Source organism: Grus americana, chromosome 2, assembly GCF_028858705.1.
Source record: "Grus americana isolate bGruAme1 chromosome 2, bGruAme1.mat, whole genome shotgun sequence".
NCBI classification, from domain to species: Eukaryota; Metazoa; Chordata; class Aves; order Gruiformes; family Gruidae; genus Grus; species Grus americana.
This window is the reverse complement of record NC_072853.1, coordinates 144,269,091-144,291,532: the sequence shown is the minus strand read 5'-3', so window position 1 is coordinate 144,291,532 and position 22,442 is coordinate 144,269,091. Positions and strand designations below refer to the sequence as shown.

Below are 22,442 nucleotides of genomic sequence, written 5' to 3'. Positions count from 1 at the left end.
TTACAGTACATGGGCATTATCATTTTCCACGTGTTTTGTATGCATTCAAAGTATTACTCGTAGGTAACTTTTATTGTCCTACTGCAAGATGGAAAAGACTGAGAAGAGCTCATTCATATTTGTAAACTAGAGAAAGAGTTTCAAGGGTAAATGCCAAGTTTCAGTTGTGAAGTGAATGTCAAGTCACGCTTATAAATCTCTCTGTCCCCTTCTGAAAATAGCTTTTACTAATGGTGGAAGTCATTAACAAAGAAAATATTTTGAATGAAGATGCTGCTTTGTTGTAACAGTGACAGTCCCATTAATGCCTTTTAGGGAGCAAGGCCCCTCTGGCTGGTAATTTCTGCACGTTTTAGTTGGCTTTGTTGGATGATCGTATCTTTTTGTTACTTTTCACAAATTAAATAACCTTTTAATTTCCTTGGGAGCTTTGGCCTAATTTTAGGTACATGGATTGTTATGTCTTCCAGCTCCTCCAGTTCTTTGTGCCTGTGCGCAGCTGTGTAGGAGTGTGGTCGGTGCCTGGCTGGTTGGTTGGTTTGTTTGTGGTGATTGTTTTGTGATTAAAACTCGGCTGCTACCAGCACGACTGTTCAATCTTCAGATGCTCTAATATTTCAACCGTCATTCTGCTAATTGCACTTTGAGCAGAAAACCTCAAATTTATCAGTATGAGGTTTGAACATAGTCTACTCCCTGATACCTAGAACCACAGATAAGCCCAAGCAAAGTAAGCCTATGTTTAAAAGACTCTTAACTTGCATACCAGGAAATCCTCAGTTAAAATACTCTTATATTGAAATGAAGGAGAGAAAACCAAAACCTCATTAGAAAAAGTCTTTCTGGGTATTTGTCACTCTGGTTTTACATCTCTTTTCGGAAGAGCTGGTTCCTTGGTGAGATTAGCAAATTACTAATTTACTGTGTTTCTAATCTGGAATTTTGTCAGTCATCTGTTCAGTTGTGATTTATTATAAATAATAATGATGATCTTTAAACTTTTCCTCTTCTGCTGCAATTTATCTTATTTCATAGGTTTAAGTACACAGTATAGCACCATGAGCATAACCATATAAATGATACAAGAGTAACATGGTGTTTGAGTCAAATAATTAGCGAGTCAAACTTTTGCATGCCACCGTAGGGAACACCCGATGGCCATCCTTGGAATGGCAAGGCACTGCTAGGCATCCCCTCAGCGTTGGCGCTATCCCAGCTGCCAAGTACGATTCTTCCAATACTGCAAGACCCCTTCATTTTGATACCAAAGTTTACGTTAGCCTGTCGGATAAGAGTGATGGAAATGTATCCTAATTGTCATTGGCAGTGTTTTGGGTTTTGGGGGGTTTTTTTGGTTTTTTTTGGTTTGTTTGGTTTTTTTTTTTTTTTGCCAGGCCTTGCAGGTTAATACTCAATAAACTACTTTGAAAATCACCTCCCCACAAAGTAATCCTTTGTATTTGAGAGGCTATATCAGCAATGAATTTATAAGGTGATTTATTTTTTACAGTGTGCCACAGTATGTTAAGTAATGTTTGAAGCTATTTCCTCAGCATCTTTAGAGGAGGAGGTACCCTTAAAACCATCTTAGTTATCCCTGGGGCACAGCAGAGGGCCAAAGGGTACCAACAGCAGCTTCAAGTAGACTTGGCCCATTTTCTTAACTGCGAACAGATGCTTTCCAGTGACTGGCAGAGGGTGATGAAGATCTGGCTCATCCTGCAAAATCGTGATCTGTCCCAGAACTGTTAGAGTACCTGGTATTGAGAATGTTTATTTTGCCGAGCTGATAGATGTGACGTGTGAAATTGTCCATCTCTGAGCCTCCATCCTGAGCATTTGCCTTGTCCCATGTGCAAGGCTGGTGAAGGACGACACAGCACTGTGGTGTGTTGGAGGAAATGCATATGGCCTATGGTGCTAAACTGAAGTTTATATTCTTAAATAGACAGGATGGGTTTTAACTGCAGAAATTACATGCTCACGTTCTAGAAAAATGAACTATCTTTGCAGCTAAGGCACCCTTTCTCCTGGCAGAAGTTTTCTGGTGTTTCAAAGAGTGTCCCTCTTAAATTTCAGCTCAACGTAAAGAACTTAACATTACTAAGAATCTGAAAAATTACATAATTCTTTTTATCGATAGGTTTCTGGCAGCCTGTCCATTTTTATACAAACATCCAAATACTTTACAAACTCTGATTTCCTTGCTTACGTACTGTGCTGCCTATATAAATGAACACGTCATACTGTATGTTAACCAACTTTTAGAGATTCAGTTGAGTCACTGTTTATTTTAGCATTTAAACCTTTACTAGATTTGGTTCTTCGTTTCATGCTTTGATAATTACGTAATTATAATTAATAATGAGTAATTTTATAAAATTATGATCCTCTTTTAGTTATGTAAAGAGTTCTTGGCTATGCATTTGTTGAAGTTCATATAGTACCGAAATCATATTTGAGATCTCTTCAGCTCACGCCATTTAACTTCTGTTTTCTTATGCAATCTCTTTAGTCAAAACCTAACACTGGGGTAGAAAGAAAGGAAGGAAGGAAGGAAGAAAGAGAGAAAACGTTGCTGAGATGGCTCACAGAGCAGGGAAAGCAGTCTGGGGCCCTTGTGAGCATCCCTGGGCTTTGTTGCTAGCTCCTCACTGTTGCAAAGGTTATCTCCACTAATCTCCTCTAATGTACACTCACATAGCTCGCATACCTGAGATAATGAGAAGTTCATTTGTAAACAGTTTATTTTTTTTTTTAAGTTCAGTAAAGCTTTTTTTAACGGTTTAAAAAGAAAAGGATTGCATTGATGAGAAAAAAAAAATCTATTGTAATTTGTTGTATAAAATATGCTGGTTTGATGATTTCTTTTGAAGATGCTATGTAGTGAATTGGTTGAGAGTGAAATTATTATTAAACCCAATCTGATTAAATGAGCGGCCAGAACTCTCATATTCTTATTTTCAGAGATTCTTAAAAAAACCCTCTTTCAGTCAAAGGTAGAAGTTAAAGTAAAGACAAGCCAAAAATATGCAGTGGATCACAGATTGAAACATTTCTTGTTGTTCTGTTACATTGTGAATTTTGTTTGGTTATCTGTTGTTTGGCTATTCCTGGAATGTTTTGGTCATGTGAAAATCTTGTGTTTTGGTAAGGGAGAAAAGTTTGTCAGCATGACCTAGGCATGTCATATACTAATTTATAGCTCGTATGTTGTTGTGACCTGAAAGGCAACTGAAAAGATTAAATGCGTTTTCTGAATAGGTGTTCCACAGGTTGGTGTTTTTTTCTTTCTTTTTTAATCTTTTCTTCTTTTTTTTTTTTAATGTCCTGACTCATAGTTCTGAGTACTCAAGACTGGCAATCTGAAAGCATTTTGTTCAGCCTTCAAAACCATAAAAATGCATTTAATGGTAAAAATGTACAATGTGTGCCTCAAATCTCCTCAGCAAAATCCCAGGGTTTGTTGTTTTGGGTTTTTTTGTTTTGTTTTGTTACTGAGCATGAAATCTAGATGAGTAATGGTAAAACAGTAATCTTCAAAGATCTGAGGGAAGACGTGTTTCATGTCCCAAAGAAATGGGAATTTGAAAGCAAAGGAGGGCTGGACCATCCCTGCTTTTGTGTACAAGGAGAACTGGGATCTGTGCCTTGCTGCCCGTGGCAGAGGCGGTGGAGCTGCAGCCCTTCTTGCAGAGGTGTTCTGCCTCTGTTATGCTTCTACGGTTTTGGTTTTTGTTCTTTTTTAAGCTGATAACGCTGTTGCTTCTGAAGACAGGGTTTGGAAGAGGTGGTGCTTTAGGAACTACTAGCGATTTGAAGGCAGAAGGAGCCTCTGAAAGAGCAAGGAAACTACAGGAGTGTAGATCCTCAGCCATGCTAGGTGCTTAAGTATTTATCTCTTTCAGAAATAAATGCGTTTTAAGTGTGAGAAGCATGCTGCTTAAGTGATGAAGAGGGAGTCTTCTGGGGCAGCACCGCACAAACTCTGTGGTCATTCAGATGACCTCCCTCAAACTGCAAACCTTCGTGATTTAAACTGAAAAGAAATAGTGCAATCATCAATGCAGTGGTTTGTCTTATCTTAGCTCTTCAAGAGAAGTAAACGAAGAGCATTTTCCGGTCTCAGCAAGGGTACCCAGTCCCTGCTTGGTCTGGTTGTGGTGTACAGAGAAGAGGAACCAGTCTCATACCTTCAGACTGACACAGTTCAATGGAGACTTGGAGAAATTAATTTTCTTTACATTTCAGTAAAGATATCCAGTATGCCAAAGGAAAAAATTTCATCAGCTTAATCTTTGCTACATCTTCAGAACTATTCATGTCTATTTTCTTGCTTTACCAGTTCACATGATTTCTGCATGGTTTTCCTCACTTGTTGATTAATTGCGAGTTAACAGTGTAAGAAGACAGAAATCTCTTCTGCTTTAGTGTAAGTCATATTGTAAAAATTAAAAAAAAAAAAAAGATGCTACAATGCACACTATTTCACAAAGGTTTAGTACTTGACAAACTGAATACATGGTTAGGTGTTTATTATACTTTTTCTTTTTGAAGTTCAGTCAGGCTCTCCATAAAGTGTTTTCATGCTCACTAGGAATTAAAATAAAAAAAACCCTTGTGAACTCTTATTTTCTTTAACCTGAGAGGATAATATTTTTCATAAATATGTAAATTTGCTTTCTTGGAAACACACTGTGCAGTCCTACATTCCACTTACAGATTCAGATTTTGAATATAAAATTGTTATTCATGCCAGCCTGTTCTTTCCTATTATAACAGAAAAATGCTGCTCTGTTTTTCTCTTTTCTGGTGTTAGTTACTTTGTGCTCATTGAAATGCAGTACAGATAACTATTTCTTTTTTCCTTTTATTTTAAAGCCTTGAAGAAAGAAGATAGCAGCTTTGATGAGGTAGGTTAAATATCTTTGTACCTTATGTAGTCCAGGTATGCCTTAGTGTTTCTCAGTAGTGCTAAAAGAAACCCATAGATAGTAGTGTTAGGACGTGCATATGTGTTAATACATGCATATTGCTTGAACATATTTTTATTTTCCAAATAACTACCAGATGAATTTGTTGCTTGAAGGCTCTGAATGATATTCTTGGAGTTTTTTGGAATATAATAAAATTGTACAAGAAGTGGTCATTTAAAAGCGTTCCATGTAGAGGAATGTTGCATGCGGAGAAGATATTTATACAACTTTACCCATGGTAATTCTCATAATTGTAGGCCTCTACTGTAACAGACAGTGAAAAAACATTACTCTTGAGAGAACACCTTATGTAAAGTGCTGCTGCATTGGCTTCTTGCTAATATGTCAACTGAGATACATGCTTCTTATGAAATAAAAAACCCAAACCAGTGTGGGGTCCTGACTTATCTGCGATACACGTGTGTTAATTCGTAAAATACGCTGCTCACGGTTTGTGCTTGCTTTTACTTAGGATAGGCTTTGAGAGGACCAGGTCAGTGTGAGTTGTCCTGCAGAGCAAGTTTATGCAGGAAGAGGTGTAGGTCTTGGTGTGATGACTTGTTATACTGTAGTCAGTGCTTGCCTTGCCACCAGAGCTGGAAGGAAATGGTAGTATTTTGATGTGTTGATGTTACACTTCTGGCATTTCTGTGTTTTCTTCTTCATTGCATGCTGTAAGATTAAATTCTTGGCTGATTACAGCGAGATAGCTGCTGTGTAATGCCAGATTCCAGAATAAATAAATGATGATGTAATGTCCTTGATACTGGATCAAATCAGACTTCATCTCTAAACAGATCACACTGAATTTTACACCCCTCTGCTCAAATTCAGTAACAGCAATATAAACATTTTGTGCTTTTCTGACATGTGTCGCAGAGAGCTGTAACTTGATTCAACCCCTCTCGGGTCTGGAGTGAAGGTCCTGGAGTTGGACTCTGTTTTCAGGAACTCTTGTCGGATCATGCGGTGGTCCCGACTATGGTAATTCTCTTTTAACACTGGTGGAACTTGATTCCTCCCTAAAAGTTACACCTGTGCAGACACATGGTTGATAGACTTTGAATCCTTGTTTAACAAATCTGGTCTGGTTTTATCCAGTACTTTCTTCTGAAGGCTCCGGTGGTATATCTGTGCTATAACCTATCCAGTGTTAAATTTGATACAGAATTTGAAAGGATCTATTAAAAATGCTGTCTTATGAAGATGGCAATTTTTCTGTCCCCTCCCCTTCCCCAGGACTGTTTATCTACAGGTTGTATGTATTTTCTTTAAACCTGGATTTCTGTTTGAAGAGGAGACAACTTGAACAGATTTTTATTTAAATTCAGGGGGGTTGGGAAAAAAAATCTTTCAAATATGTTTTTAATGGAATCTGACAGATTGTTGATATAAGCTTCTGCAGAGGCAGTAAGAGAAGGCTAGTGGGAAGGGTACACAAAAGAATTTTCTTCCATCCCCTGTAAATAGGGAAGAGCTTGATATGACATTAGCATCAATCAGTTCCATAGTTTTAGGTGATGCTTCTTAGAAGAAAGAAAAGTGTGCTGAGATTTTTTGTTCTCCTTCTTAATCTCTTCAAACTCAATGCAACGGTTCTTGGTGATTATCTAGCCTGAAGTGTGAATCAGAGAATGGGCTGTACCGCATATCACTTAAGTCCTTTCTTTTCAAACATCCTTCAAATCAGTAGATAAACCAGTCTTTAGTAACAATAGTGTACCTGATTGTAATGACACATACTTCTAGGGGAGATGATATCTGTGAGGAGAGGAGCAGGTGCATTTGTTGGTCTCAGAAGGCTATCCTGAAAAACACTACCAAGACCATACCGTGATATAAAAGGAAAGCGATCTAATCTTCTGGCTAGTATACATAGTGTTGATACACCAGGGATGCAGTTATGAAGAGAGTTATCATGACAGTAAGTGGGAATATCAGATGAGAAGGAGAGAGAGGAGGTAGTTGTCCAAGCACAGTTTTACTTCAACTGTGTGGGTCTCCTGCTACAAAAAAAATGATATAGTCAACTATTGAAACATAAATTGCATTTAACGAGCAGTATGTTCTCCCTGTACAGTTAGTGAAATGATACTCTTTCTCCTTTCATGGTGCTGATAGGCGCTGTGTATGTCTTCCCAAAGTGTGTTTCCCCTCTCCTGGAGGGGTTTGGCCTGTGAAATGGAGCTTGACCAACTAGCGATGAACTTGCAGGGGAGGACTCTGCGCTGAGATATTGGTAGAGGGGGATGGCTTGTGCTTTGGCATTTCAAGTTGTGACCAGTAGCAGAAGCTGGCCAGCAGGGACCCGAAATCTGCAAGGATGGAGGGAAAGTGGGGTGAAGAAGAAGACGACCTTTCTAAAGGCACAAGGTTTGGGTCGGCAGCTGAGTTAGTTGTCAGATTATTCTGCATATTGTAGGCGCTACATCAGGACCTTACTTGTTTGTCCTTCAGGAATTAAGGACGGGGTGGGGGGAAATGAGTTGCGTAGTGAATGTTACTCTACCTGCTTTACACTTGCGTGCAGTAGTTCAGAAATGTACAGCTCTGCAGCAAGGCGTCTTTCTTGGAGAGAAACAACTAAAAGATATCAAACCTGGCAGGCAAGTGCATCACATAATTGTTTTCTGTGGGTTATGAAATTAATCCCTCTAGTAAATTAGGACCAGAAGAATCATGAACAGCAACGCCTGTGAATAAGTTGCTTGTCAGAAAATATTTTTAATTGTTCCAGAAGTGTTTTAGGGATTTTTGTGGTGCATTTAGTGCTGCCCATAAGCTCAGAGCACAACAATAGCATGAAGGAGTAGTGTGGGATTTGTCACCTTTTTGGTATCTGCTGTTGTGTTGCTTTGATTAAAATTTTGAATGAAAAAACTCTTTTCTGTGGATGCTGCTGGCCTTTACTTCAGTCCATGAGAACACTTGAATTAATCCATTTAAAACCAATGATAGCCTATTCTTCTTCATAAGTTCTTACAACATATTCCAGAGACTTGGGTGAATAAATGAGTAGGATACAGACCACTTTTTGTATAGTCTTTCATTCAAAGCAGAAAAGTAGTACTGTACTTTTTTTTTTTTTAACTTTAGCCTTTTCCTTTTTGTCGTACCAAAGTTTACTGGTCACATTGTGGGAACTGGAGCATGGACCTGCTCCAGTACCTACAGAAATCAGCGGGAAGATTCTCAGTATTTTCAATGGTTTGTGGATTGGTTTCTTCTATCATGAAATATTGTTATTTGGGGGTGGGGTGCAGGCTGTTCTTGCCTGTTTTCAAAGTTTATTTATTTGAGTGGGAGAGAGTAAGGCGTCTTCTCCGTGTCTTCTGAAATGTTACCTGCTCTCTGAAGAGAGCAAACTGAAAAAAAAAAAAAAAAACCTGACCAAAAAAAGAGTTGCCCTCCTTTTCAAAGCAACCTAAATTTCAGTCTCTGAGAGTAGTTTCTGGCACAGAAAGCACCTGTTTCATTCGTTTAGGCAAAGTACTGATTATCTACTCTGGATACCAAAATAGAAGATAATCACCTCTGAGGAGCAGCCCTAGATGCAAGGAGCGGTCTATAAACAAATGTTTGGTCCTTGAGTGAACATTTTATTTGTGCTCCAGTAGTTTGTCAAAGTTTAGAGTAATAGCTTCCAACTATGCAGGATTGCTTTGATGTCTTTGGACTGTTAGTGTACCAAGAAATATAGAACTTGTCCATTTTGTCTCATAACGTTGAAACTATTTTCTTTTTCACTCAAATGAATGGGTTCAAGATCAATAACATGGCTGAACTGCAGCTTATTTGTTGGAACGACAGCCGGTGTTGATGTTGGGACTAACGTCATCACAAGGCTGGTAACCTGTTCCTTTGGGTAGCTGCTTGCTGTTAGGATTTCCTTCTAAACTGTTGTCAGTCAGTCTCAAGCTGTTGGTACTTGTCCTTCTGCTATTAGTGGTTTCTCTAAGCACTTAAAACATGGTGTAAGAGCTTCAGTTATATGTATGCACACTAGATAAATTAATATCAATGTAATAAATCAAAGCAAAATAATCTTAAGACACAAAATAAATATGAATTGCTGTAATTATTGCTTCTTATGTGGTGAGTTGTATTGCTGTTGTATAGCTGTGTTTTAGTGTTAATTTTGCCCAATATCAAGAGCACCTTTTTTTTTTTTAAGGCCACCTTCCTTAGGAAATGAGGATACTGTGATTGTGCCTCCTGCATACATAATACTTTCTGACTCCACCCGGTAACTTTGAAGCTGGCCCATACTAGATGCCTAGATGCTTGGTGAGAAAGCATGTGAGCTGGCTGAGGGATAGAGATAGGAATCTCCTCTGATGGAAAAGCTGGAATGCAAGTTCTTGTGATTATAGGAGAATCTCGTTGGAGGTGTTATGAATACTCTGACCTCAGCAAAATCCTTAATACTCATCTACTCCTTACTACGTTTGGAGTCTCCGACTCTGAGGAAGCCAAATTTCATTTATTTCACTCATGGAACAACTTCTGTGTGTTTGAAGTGGAAATGTGTGAAAGGGGAGGGAGTTTTGCCAAGTTACTTCTTGATTCTGTAATGTACTTTCTCTCACAATCTCTCTCTCTCTCTCTGAAAAAACCCCCCAAAAAACCAAAAAGGCTACTCCCTCTGTGGGATGTTGCCATGAAAAATGTCTTGGTTTAAAGGACATATGTCTCTGGACCAGAACGTTTGTGTGGAGAATATTTTGAATTTGGAGAGTTAAAGGAAAGGGTATAGTTGGAAAAAAGCAGAGCTCTGTAAAGAATGAAAAAGAGGAATTTAAATGCCATAATACAGGAGGCACATAATACACTAAATAACATTTGTGTATTTTTTTTAAGTTTTATTTATAGTAAGTAGCTTGAGAGAGAAGTACATGTAGGAAGTATAAATATGGAACTCTATCTTTACCTTCTCCTCTGGCAGGAGAGGATCTGGATTATGGGAGATGGAGGAGAGAGAAATCTAGCCCTCTTGAGACTCAGTGTTACTTTTTGTAGGACCTTTGAATAAACATTAATTATTTTGCTCCTGGGAGACTTAAAAGGATGGGGTTGGTGTGTGACAGGCTTAGGGAAGAGCCTGTGATACAAAGGATTTTGGAAGCCTGCTCATTGTCCTCCTCCCTGGGTGCGGTAATTCTTTATTGATCTAGGTACAATAAAACTCTTGCAAGCCATGGCTGAGCTGTCTGCTTGCTGATGACTTTGTTTATATTTAGGAAGCAGGAGACTGGTGACTGCTTTATGTTGTGACGTGTGGTATGTTGTGATAGAGAATTTCCAGAGAAGTGGTTAGAGTAAGTGTGGTATGGCTAATAAATAAATGGCCTGAATACCTTTGGGCTGGGGTGTAACCAGTGCCGAGAACTTGGGTTTGACTTAAGGTGTATGATGACTTCGATGCAGTTCTCATCTCCTTAATGCTGGGACAAGCAGGTAGTGTGTGGTTATCAGTTGTGACGCATGACTGAAGGCGGATGGGAAAGAGATATAGGAAGTAATGCCAGAAAAATAAAACCCCCTAAAACTGAATTTGGAAAACAAATCCAGAAGTATAAATGTCAAAGCAGTTTCTAAATAGTTCCAGGGAACTGGGTCAGAAAATCTTCATCTGGTGGTTTAAGTTACTTTGCCAAATGTGTACAAAGGTGGTTCAAGTATCTTGAGAAATGATCTGTTCAGGCTTATGTCATAAAGCAAATGAGAGGAAACATAATTCCAGGCAGAAGATAACAACTCCGGATTGGAAGTTGCTGCTTGTGAAGTGTTACTTGAGACATGACACTGGCAAATGTTTTTTTGGGGGGAAAGAGGGAGGTAAAAGCTCAATAATGTAATCTGATGCCTCCTGCGGGAGGCCCGTCTTCATTTATGCAATTCTCGGATTCCCAAGGTCTTTGTGTCGGATAGAGATTTTTCCAGTCTGCCACCTTGGGGAGGGAAGTGGGGATGATGTTGTCTCATGACCCTTTCCGTTACAGAGAAGATTTCCCAGGAGATGGTTCAGTGGGTTTGTGTTCCTGCCTCTCCTAACCCCACTTCTTTGTCCCCCCAGTACTGTTCACTTACACGGCTGAGGATCTGGTGTCGGTCCAGTGGCTCCCTAACAGCAGATGGCTTAGACATCAGCTTGCCCAATAGATTTACCGGTCTCTGCTGCCATGTGCCATGTCTTTGAGGCCATTCCAACAAACTATGAATCTGAAATGTGTCGCTAGTTCTCAGGTCTGGCGTGTGATGCTAGTGCATGTGCATTTGTAGCAGAATAGCGTCAGCAGCACTTCAGGTCTTACAAAGCCATTCTCAGCTGCTTAAAGGGAATAATTGTTTCCTCTAGATGAGGAAAGGTGAGCCTGGGAATGAAGAGCATAGCTGGGGAGTGGCAGCTTCTTATTGGATCAGCTGTGGGACAGATGTGCCTTTCATCACTCTGTAAAAATGCTGGTTTGTCAACCTTCCGGAGGCTTAAAAAGACTTAACCCTTGGACAGCCTCGCTTAATTTCTTAGAGAATTACCAATATTTATATGGTGACTAGGGATTCATTCTATGATTCCTGTCACTTCCCTGTGCTGTCTTGTATGTGGAAGAAAGTTGGGTTCTTGAAGACGTGAGACACTTCAGAACCAAGTCTAGGTGACCACAATGCAAGCTAGTAAGTAATTGAAAAGTGGCAGGAAAGCCACCAAGAAAAACTGACTGTGGAATGGCTGCTCTGTTGTGTCCAGTTTTCAAGGCTTTGAAGCAAAATCTGAGACCATGTGGAAGGTTTTGAGATTTACTTGGCAGTGACTTTTTAGTCATTCAGAACAGCAATTGTTCTTAATGTTGGGGGATAAACCTGGGCTTTAGGAAACCAAAATTTGAGAACCTTTCTGTTGTGGTTGGGCAAGAATTTTAATCTCTGAGCATCCCTTAAATTGTTGAGTGGCAGTGGTTTGACTTTTTGCCCCAGCCATTGATGTGTTCAGTTGTGCATTCTTCTGCCTGGTATGTTTGGTGACAGTGCATCCATTTACCTTTCAGAAAGTGTTTGTTATTTTCATGGGGTAAGAAAAATGGCTAAGCCAACTGTAAAATTGCTTACTCCCCTTCTCTGCCTTCTCTTCTCCCATATACACTAGATGGAAGAAGGGTTCATGCCACTAGTTAATACGTATGTGTCCTTTGCTTAATTTTTCTTCAAAAGTGGATGGAGCAAAGGAGTAGAACTCTGTCTGAATCCATGTCCACAGCAGTGACTTGTGAGGACATATAAAGCTCCGTTCTGATCTGCAGGCAAGAGTTTTAGGTATCAGAGAAGCATTGCAAAATGAAGGTGAATTTCCAAGCCTACTTCTCTCACTTGTGCATGTGTATTTTTATGTTGGACATTTCTGTTGATCAGATGAGAGGATATATGCATTCCAGAGATGTGGAGCCTGAATGCATGCTATTATTATTTTGATGAAGTATGCTTAAGTGTAAATCCTGCTGTTTATTTTCTTGGGATATATGACATATAGTAATTTATTGGTAGATTAAATAGAGTAAAAAAAAAAACCACAGTATGTTATGTTAGCTTCTTGTTCTTGGCCTTGCTGGGCAATCTCCCAGTTGTGAGACCTTCTTTGATAGGTCTGTCTCTTCCATCTTCTTTGTACTTAGACTTTACTGTTTAAGGTTTGTTTTTTTTTTTTTCTTTCTTCCAAGTCGCACTACTAATCATAGAATCATAGACTGGTTTGGGTTGGAAGGGACCTTAAAGATCATCTAGTTCCAGCCCCCCTGCTACGGGCAGGGACACCCTCCACTAGCCCAGGTTGCCCAAAGCCTCATCCAACCTGGTCTTAAACACTTCCAGGGATGGGGCCTCCACAACCTCTCTGAGCAACCTGTTCCAGTACCTCACCACCCTCACAGTAAAGAATTTCTTTCTAACATCTCATCTAAATCGACCCTCCTTCAGCTTCAACCCATTACCCCTTGTCCTGTCACTACACTCCCTCATAAACAGTCCCTCACCAGCTTTCCTGTAGGCCCCTTCAGGTACTGGAAGGCTGCTATAAGGTCTCCCCGGAGCCTTCTTTTCTCCAGGCTGAACAATCCCAACTCTCTCAGCCTGTCCTCATAGGAGAGGTGCTCCAGCCCTCTGATCAGCTTCGTGGCCCTCCTCTGGACTCTCTCCAACAGCTCCATGTCTCTCCTGTACTGGGGCCCCCAGAGCTGGACGCAGTACTCCAGGTGGGGTCTCATGAGAGCAGAGTAGAAGGGCAGGATCACCTCCCTCGACCTGCTGGTCACACTTCTTTTGATGCAGCCCAGGACACGGTTGGCTTTCTGGGCTGCAAGCGCACACTGCTGGCTCATGTTAAGCTTCTCATCAATCGATACCCCCAAGTCCTCCTCCTCGGGGCTGCTTTCAATCCATTCCTCACCCAGCCTATAGTCGTGCTTGGGATTGCGCCGACCCACGTGCAGGACCTTGCACTTGGCCTTGTTGAACTTCATGCGGTTCACACGGGCCCACCTCTCCAGCCTGTCAAGGTCCCTCTGGATGGCATCCCTTCCCTGCAATGTGTTGACCGCACCACACAGCTTGGTGTCATCGGCAAACTGTGGGCACTGTGAGTGCTGAGGGTGCACTCGATCCCACTGTTCATGTTGCTGACAAAGATGTTGAACAGTGCCGGTCCCAGTACCAACCCCTGAGGAATGCCACTCGTCACAGTTCTCCACTTGGACATTGAGCCGTTGATCACAACTCTTTGAGTGTGACCATGCAGCCAATTCCTTATCCACCGAGTGGTGCATCCATCGAATCCATGTCTCTCCAATTTAGAGACAAGGATGTTGTGCGGGACAGTGTCAAATGCCTTGCACAAGTCCAGGTAGATGACGTCAGCTGCCCTTCCCTTATCCACCAATGCTCTAACCTCCTCATAGAAGGCCACCAAGTTTGTCAGGCACGATTTGCCCTTAGTGAAGCCATGTTGGCTGTCACCAATCACCTCCTTATTTTCCATGTGCCTGAGCCTAGTCTCCAGGAGGGTCTGCTCCATGATCTTGCCAGGCACAGAGGTGAGACTGACCGGCCTGTAGTTCCCTGGGTCTTCCTTTTTACCCTTCTTAAAAATGGGGGTTATGTTCCCCCTCTTCCAGTCGGCGGGAACTTCGCCAGACTGCCAGGACTTCTCAAATATGATGGCGAGTGGCCTGGCCACTTCATCCACCAGTTCCCTCAAGACCTGCGGACGCATCTCACCAGGTCCTGTGGACTTGTGCACCTTCAGGTTCCTTAGATGTTCTCGAACCTGATCTTCTCCTACAGTGGGCGGTTCTGCATTCTCCCAGTCCCTGCCTTCTGTGACCTGGGCAGTGTGGCTCAAGCATTTGCCAGTGAAGACTGAGGCAAAGAAGTCACTGAGTACCTCAGCCTTCTCCATATCCTGGGTAACCAGGTCACCCGTTTCATTCTGGAGGGGACCCACATTTTCCCTCGTCCTCCTCTTATCACTAACATACCTATAGAAGCTTTTCTTGTTGTCCTTGACATCCCTGGCCAGATTAATTTCTATCAGCGCTTTAATAGACATATGACTATATTTAAATCTTCTTCTCATGAAAGGATCTAAATGAAAATGATTTCTGTCTACTTTTTAGCTTTCCTGAGAAATTCTGCATATATGATGCCTCCTCTGCTGCGTGTCACAATATCACTGACAACCATATATTTGCAGGATCCCATCCACAGTAATCAAGGCTCTGAGTCAATTGACATCTCTTGCTATTTATTTGGAAGCGATAAGAAAAGGAGATTGCAGGCTATGACTAGTTTATTTAAACAAAATGGATTTTTTGTGCACAAAACAGTGTCATTTTGATGATGTTAAGGCCTAAAGAAACTGTCATTGCCTTAGAGCTCTTACACGAATTCCAGAATATATAGAGTATCCCTTTTCCCCTGCAGCAAAGCTTTCTGCTTCGATGCCAGTTGAGTCACAGTCCTGCTCGTACTTCTTTTGTTCTTTTCGGGTGTGGCAATTCTCCTTACCAAGTTTGAAAATTCAGACTTGAGTATTAGAGGTTATTTAAATGTGAAATGTTGGCAGTGATTTAATAACTAAAAATAAGAGTGAAAATGTAAAGATAAATGACGACAGCAAGACCACTGAGAGAGCATGTAGTGCATTATCAACAATTCCAAGTTACAAATGGAATTATTTGTGTTTGGGCTCTCCTGAGGTAGTTACTTAACCTGAATTAAGTTCCTCGGTAGGATCCAGGTGTTCACCTTTCTCAATGTTGAGAAATAGAAGCAACGTTACTAGCTTCAGAAGCTGTTCACTGCTGTGCCAGCCCAGGATAACCAATGGCTTCCCATATTTTTCCTGCTGCCACGTGCTCAGCAGGGCTTTTCTTTGTGTGTGAACTTCTTAGTCTGATAGCTCACTCATACAAAAAGATGTTCTTCCATAGATACATGTTTGAGGAGCCTTCCCGTTTCTTTTAGTGAGAGTGAAGTTAATTTCATGTTACCAGTGGACTCTTTATTTGTATGCAAGCACACTCAGCGCTTTTTTTTTCTTTTTTTTGATGGATCTTTGTCTTCCTTTTCCTCCACTGAAACTGCATATTCAGACTCAGGCATGGGTTACGGCCACACAGTGATCTTGACACTGTACCTGAGGCTGTTCATGCTGTTCTTGAACTTGTTTTTTGACTTCCACCTTGAAAATTCAACACTCTGAAGGAATTTGTTTGAGGTCACTTGCTGTAATTAGTTAGGTCAGATATGCCCTTCAGCTTTGAAATCTGGAAGACTTTCTGTTATCCCAAGTATGTTGCAAGAAGTAGTGCAGAGGCTAGGATGCATATTTTGGTTCATATTATTTTTCTTAAGTTAATACCCTCTCAGCTGAAGCAGTTTTCCTCACTGTATTGTTAGGCAGTTACGGAAAGCAGTTAGAAGGAGAACATACTGAAATGCATATGAAGCTTAATCAGTGTCCCCTTGTTTTTACCTCCATCTCTCCATTAACATACAGTGACTGTTGCTCTCTGACAGAGAAACAAGATTTTCCCTTGTTATTTTTTTGGAAGTCCTTTTATTAAGTTTGGTTTTGGTGGTGTTTTGTTTTGTTCTGGGTTTTTGTTTTGTTTTGTTTTTGGAAACCAGCCACACACACATCCCCCTACCCCCCATGGGACTGCTTTGTCCAACCTTTTCTCTATCTTTTGGAATTAGTCCTCTTATTATAGCAGTTTCTGGTTTCATTTTAGTTATTTCCTTTTATCCAGTAGGGTGACAAAAACTGCATCATAGTCCAAATACGGTGTCAGTAGCTGTCTTTTAACTCTTAGACGCAGATCTAGTTCTTTGATTTCTTTTTTTGTCCTGTTTTGTGCCTGGTTTTGTTTATAGTTTACTGTCAGTGTAATTATCTATTGTTTCCTTGTCCATGGTGACAAGGATGCTAGTGAAGTCCTTGCCAGTTGTTGAGGCAGCTGCAGTGGGCATGGGAGCGCAGCCGGGGTGGGAGCTCATGTCCTGAGTGGAGTGGGCAGGGAGAGAAGGGAGCACCTGGGGGCTGGCTGGGGCTGTCAGACACTGGCAGAAGCGATGGAAAGTGTGCTTTGGTGGCTTTTATATATCTATTGGCCTTCTAAACAGCCAGACTTATTAAATGATCTCCAACGTGTTCTGCTTTGCTGATGCCAATTACTGATGCAGTTTTTATGGTTAAAATAGCAATCTACGCTTGCTCAGAAAAAGTTAGGTTTTTAGCTTCTCCGTGCAAAGAATGATGCCGGTTCCATTTTTACCATTCTTTGGCTTTTTTAGATGTGGGAAGTCTCTCATGACTGCAGGTTCGCTCAGTTTGGAGGGGAAAAGGTTTTGTTTTTTTTTTTTAAAAAAGACCAAAAAAAAAGTGGTTTGATTTATGTCGGCTCCTCATGCACAGAGGGGAACCAGATAGAAACAGGATGTTTGTTGCAGGCATCTCCTGCTGACCTTGGAGATGCACAGAATTCCAGAAACTAGAGGACAGCATCTGGAGAAATACTTGAGGTTTTTTATTTAGTTAGTTATTTATTAGTGTGGTATGGCTCAGTTAAACGTGATGTGTCTGGCCATCATCAAATCGTGACAGAAGCTTAGAGTAGGTGAAGGGGTATGCTTAACTTGCTTCCCCTTCAAAAAGGCATGTTGTAGCACTTTAAGACTTTTTCTGTTCAAATCAGTAAGAAAATGGTATTTTTAACTTTAAAAGTGAGTTTGCAGTAACTAAGCAGTTATGAGTTAGACTACGTACAAATGTCTTTTATATCTCAAGAACAGGTCTTTTCAGTGGTGTGGAGAGAATGCTTAATCATGCATTTTATATGGACATTAAGACAATGTTAAAGCTCATGGTTTGAACCCAAAGTGAGGATATTCAGCAATGCAAAAAAGTTCTAACATATTTGAACAAAGCTGGGACTCTCTTCCTAAAAGTTCTGCCTTCTGCATTCATTGAGGTACTCTGGTAGGTTTATTGCCAGCGCTGATTATTTCATTTTTCAGAAGTGGGGTGGAAATGGTGTAAATTTTTACAAAGTGATGTTTCGTTTTGGTGTCACCGATTAAGCTTCAGAGAGAACACCTATGTGAGTCTGTGCCCTTGGACCTAGCAGAGCTCATGACTATATTTAATACTCACTGATGAGGAGATGAGCCCCAGAGGTGATTTCAAGAGGCTGCTGGGGTTCAGTGGTAATGCAAGAATTTGGAGCAGGTGTTCTACTGTGAGTGGATCCTCATCTTGGAAAACTGTGTGAATTTGATTTATTTTATTGTTATAGTTTGGAAGAATGCCATGGCTATTTTCCTTGCTCAGTTTCTATCTCTTGTGATCCTTCCTCTCTACTCAGCGCTGTTGAGGCCGCGCCTGTAGTACTGTGTTCAGTTCTGGGCTCCCCAGTAGAAGAGAGACATGGACATACTGGAGAGAGTCCAGAGAAGAATCACTAAGGTTATTAAGGGACTGGAGCATCTCTCCCATGAGGAAAGGCTGAGAGAGCTGGGACTGTTTAGCCTGGAGAAGAGAAGGCTCAGGGGGATATTATCAATGTCCATAAATGCCTGAAGGGAGAGTGTACAGAAGATGGAGCCAGGCTTTTCTCAGTGGTGCGCAGGGACAGGACAAGAGGCAATGGCCACAAACTGGAACACAGGAGGTTCTCTCTGAACATCAGGGAACATGTTTTTACTGTGGAGATGACCAAGCACTGACACAAGTTGCCCAATAAAGTTGTGGAGTCACCGTCCGTGGAAATATTTAAAAGCCATCTGGACACTTACCCATTCTGTGCAATGTGGTCTAGGTGGCCCTGCTTGGGCAGGGAGGTTGGACCAGATGACCTCCAGAGGTGCCTTCCAACCTCCACCATTCTGTGAATCATGCACTTTATTACAGGCTGCTTTATTTCTGCAATCCGTTTGAAGCTTTTTGTGTCACTTGTGCCACAAGCAATTGCCTTATTGTTAGTTATGTCATATAGGAACACTGATAATATTTTAAATGTATCTGTAAGGAGAGGTGATTTGCTTCATATGTAATTCCATGCACTACATTGCAAATAATTGTGGTCCAAGTTCTATAAAGACTGTAAGAGGTACTGTTTCAAACCACTTGTTTATAAAAGCTTAGAAGAAGTCCAGATGTGAAGATTCTCTAGAAACGTGTAATAAAAAGCTTATCTGTAGATGCTTATTCCTATCTGCCCCTCATCTGCAAAGGACACCTCTGGAGGAGTCCTGTTTCTTTCCCTATTTGAACCCAACACTTGGTACTCCAGAGCAAGCAACACAGAGCTTAAAATATAAATATAAAATATAAATATAAAGGGACTATTCATTATTATTTGCAGACAAGCAATTTTGGAGAAGATCTAGGGGCTGCCAGTGCAAAAAGGCACAGCTTGCTGCTGCAGCTCAGCCAACAGCCAGCGCTGCTTGCTGGCTTCAGTGCCTTCCATTGCGTCGCTTGGCGTGGGTGTCTGTACCTGCCCACCCAACAACGCGTGAAGCCCTGTGCCACCAAACCTGGGCACCACCGGTGTGTCCCCCAATACAGCAACACAGGCTGGCACTTGTGCTGTTCTGCCCCGGTGATCCTTTCCCCGTGCGGCTGGTCCCAAGCTGATGAAACATTACGGTGCATCGCTTGGAGAGCTCCCTCTCCATGAACATCCCTGCAATGGATCCTGCTTGGCTCACAACATTAACTGAATTCTGAGCCATTATGAACTCAATTTTTTCATCTTATAGATATCTGTAACTTTGGTTCTTATCTCCTGTTCCCATGAGGAATTAAAAAAAAGAGGCCTTTGTGCTGTTTATTTTTATTAATATGTGTAATATGTGTGTTTAAGCTTCTCCCCTCCCTGCTCTTCCACAAGGTTAGTTTCAAACGCAAGAGGCTCTGAGGGAATAATGTATAGATGGAAACCACCTGTATTTATGAATCTCTAAAAGAACTACATGCTTCCAACAGAAATAAAGCTTCTTTTGCCTGGAATGATGCCTTCGTAGCAAACTTGTGCAGACGTTTTGGGGCTCCTGATTGATTTATCCGGAAAGAGGAAACGATTTGCTGCCAAAAGCATGAGAGCAAAAGCAAGCTTTGTCAAATGAAGGAAATTCTGCACTGTGTCTTGAGTTTTCCCTTTTTAAAGGACACTGGTAAAGTTGGGGGAAGGACAGCTTTATAGAAAAGTGAAGGACTTTCTTCTTTTTTGTGTGTCTTGGTTAGTGTTTTTAGGCAGTAGGGTAGGAGGGGAGATACTGATTTTCACATGTAAAATGTGAAATATTTTTCTCCATAAACCTAGGGGAGGAGGAATATCCCATCACACTACCTGCTGTTTCCATTTGTTTTCCTTGGTTTTCTCCTTTAGTTATTCTTTAGATATGTTTCAACCTCTTCTTAAATCCACATCATGTGGAGTTGTGTGGAGCAAGTCCAGGCTAGTTAAAAGCTCTCGATTCTTGATCTAAAGTGTGGCCTTTAAGTGCTTCTTACGGTGAGTTGTTCTGCTTATGGGCATGTTCCTGAAACATTTCCAGTCCTGGAACTGGCATTAGCGTTAAGAAATATCATGTGGCAAAAATAGCTGGGGAACCACAGTCTAACCAGAATTACTCATTTCATCTTACTGTCTGTCAGCAGGACTCCTGGTTGTAATTCTGGCGTTAACACTTCGGGGTCTAACCCTCGGTTTTTAGGAAAGAGTTAGTGAGCTGATGATGATAGTAGGGCAGTATTCTTAATTTGAAAAGACTGTGTTGTACTTCTAACTTTTTTTGCTTATGCCTAAAGCTGCTGTCAACGTCAACGAAGTGCACCTGAAGGACATCTATTTTTGAAAGTGTGGCATACCTTTATTTCAGTTTTCTGCTTAAGATTGGCACATGATCATGTATTTACCCCTTACATGATCACATATTTTACCCCTTTTTTACACAAAGTTTACCCTTTACTTTAAGGGGTAAGCTGCCTTATGTTAACTTGTATTTGTGTGGAATTGCCCCTTATGTGCTGTTATAGTGAAGTAGCTGCCATTTTGTACTAGCAGGACGGCGTGCATCCTGCAAGCTCTGTCCTGAGCACCAAGCGTCTTCAATAGAAGAGTTCAAAAGATTGTGCTCATTGTGCTAAAAAATGGTACCCTTAGGCTCCTGCTTGATCAAACTTGGGGATGCTCTAAAACTGGGACATAATTAATTGTGCAGTAAAACTATTATTAATTTATGTTTTTAAGAGAAAGGGCTAAATTATATTCACTCTTGCTGTACAGTTTTGGAAAAGAAAAATATGCATTAATAAACATCATGCCTGTAATTAATTATGATCCCCTGAAGACGGTTTGCTCCTAAACTGGCCAGTTACTGTGTAAAATACTAAAAAAATTAATCCCAAAACACATAATGAAAAATCAGCTATGAGTTAGTGAATTGTGGTGATTGAAACAGGTTTTTTTGGTTTTGGGTTGGGTTTTTTTTTTTGGTCTTGATGGCTAAAAGTAACAACCGAGACAAATGATAAAATGCAAAACAAAACTCCAGTGCGGAGGTGCATTTTGGCATTTCTAATTAATGAGCTGTGTGCTGTGCCACTAAAAATATCCTAAAGCTCTCATTAGGATTAGTGTGAGCTATAAACCTATTGTTTACTCTGGATTGATTTGAAAAAGAGTATTGATTACTGATTTGATTTTTTTTTTATTACTTAGGAATATCAGGGCAGGGCTTAAATATTAGGGAATGCTGAATTTGAGGACCCTACCTTTTTTTGTTATCCCTCTTTAATCTTCTGCTGTGTCTGTTTTCAGAGAGACTTCTAGATCTTTTGAATTTGATCACAAAAGTACATTTCAGAAATTTACTGTTCTGTTAACCTAGATGGGGTCAAGAATTTAAGTACCTTTTAATAAACAGATCAGCGTGTATTTAGTTCGATTCACGTTATTGGTTACTGAAGTAGATTTTAGTATTTGGTTCCTAAATTCTTAGTAAAGTTTTTGCAGAGCATGGAGTGCACTCTGCTTTGTGCACCAAGAGCCTCACTGGCTTCCAGGGAAATACATGAACGCGTCAAAAATTTGAGTACTTGTGGACTCAAAGCCTTGATTTGTACAATGATACTCGATAAGAAAAATGGGCACAAGCTAGTAATTTTCATGTTGAAAACAATGGTTATTGCTCAGGTAAATGTTAGCAGCATTGATTGATTGCTGATAAGAGGTATAGAAGTGATTAAGATGACAATGTACAAATCATGTCATAATTGGGGAGGTGACAGCAGAGGGAGTCAAGGATGTTTCTTCCTTTGCATGCCTTTACAGAAGGGCATTTTCTTCTTGGCTCTCTCTCTGGTAATCTCTCGAGGTGCTTTCTGGAGTCCCTCTTGGAAAGGCTTTGCTAGAACAGGAGAACCCAAGTAGGGCAGTTATGGGGATATGGAACAGCTGTGTTGTGAGGAGAAATCCAGTAAACCAGGATTGTTAAGCCTGGAAAAGACCACCGAGGAGGAATATGACCCATATGCAAAACTATGAATGATGTGGATGAGGTGAGTAAAAAAAAAAAAAAAAAAAAAATTAATCAGACAGAAGGAAGTTTTCTGTAGAGGGCTTGATTGAATTTATCTCATTGCCTCATGTTGCCATCTCTGCCTTCCTGCAGTAAAAGTGTTCCAGGGCTGGTTCCAAAGGTAAAAGGAGAGCGAAGCATGTTTGGGCAACAGACCAGATGTTGGTGGAAGGGACAAATGAAATACCCTTCCAGTGAGAGTCAGCTCCAGATGTACGTGCACTCTCTCAACAGAAACAACGGAGCTTATCTATTGACCATCAGAAGAACCGTACCAGGCTGAGTGGTTTCATCCAATATTGGTGTTCTTATGTTTGAGTTTTATTGCTC

General features: G+C 40.8%; 1 protein-coding gene across 3 annotated transcripts in view; it reads left to right on the top strand.

Annotated features, from left to right (window-relative positions):
• CDK14 (cyclin dependent kinase 14) overlaps positions 1-22,442 on the top strand; it is a 322,044-nt gene that overhangs the window by 1,858 nt on the left and 297,744 nt on the right. For 2 of the 3 annotated variants that reach the window (XM_054815554.1, XM_054815552.1), the window contains exon 2: positions 4,882-4,913. The exons of the other annotated variant lie outside the window; for it this stretch is intronic. In XM_054815554.1, the coding sequence (XP_054671529.1) occupies positions 4,882-4,913 (32 nt within the window). The remainder of the gene's footprint in view (positions 1-4,881; positions 4,914-22,442) is intronic. 3 annotated transcript variants of the gene reach the window in all.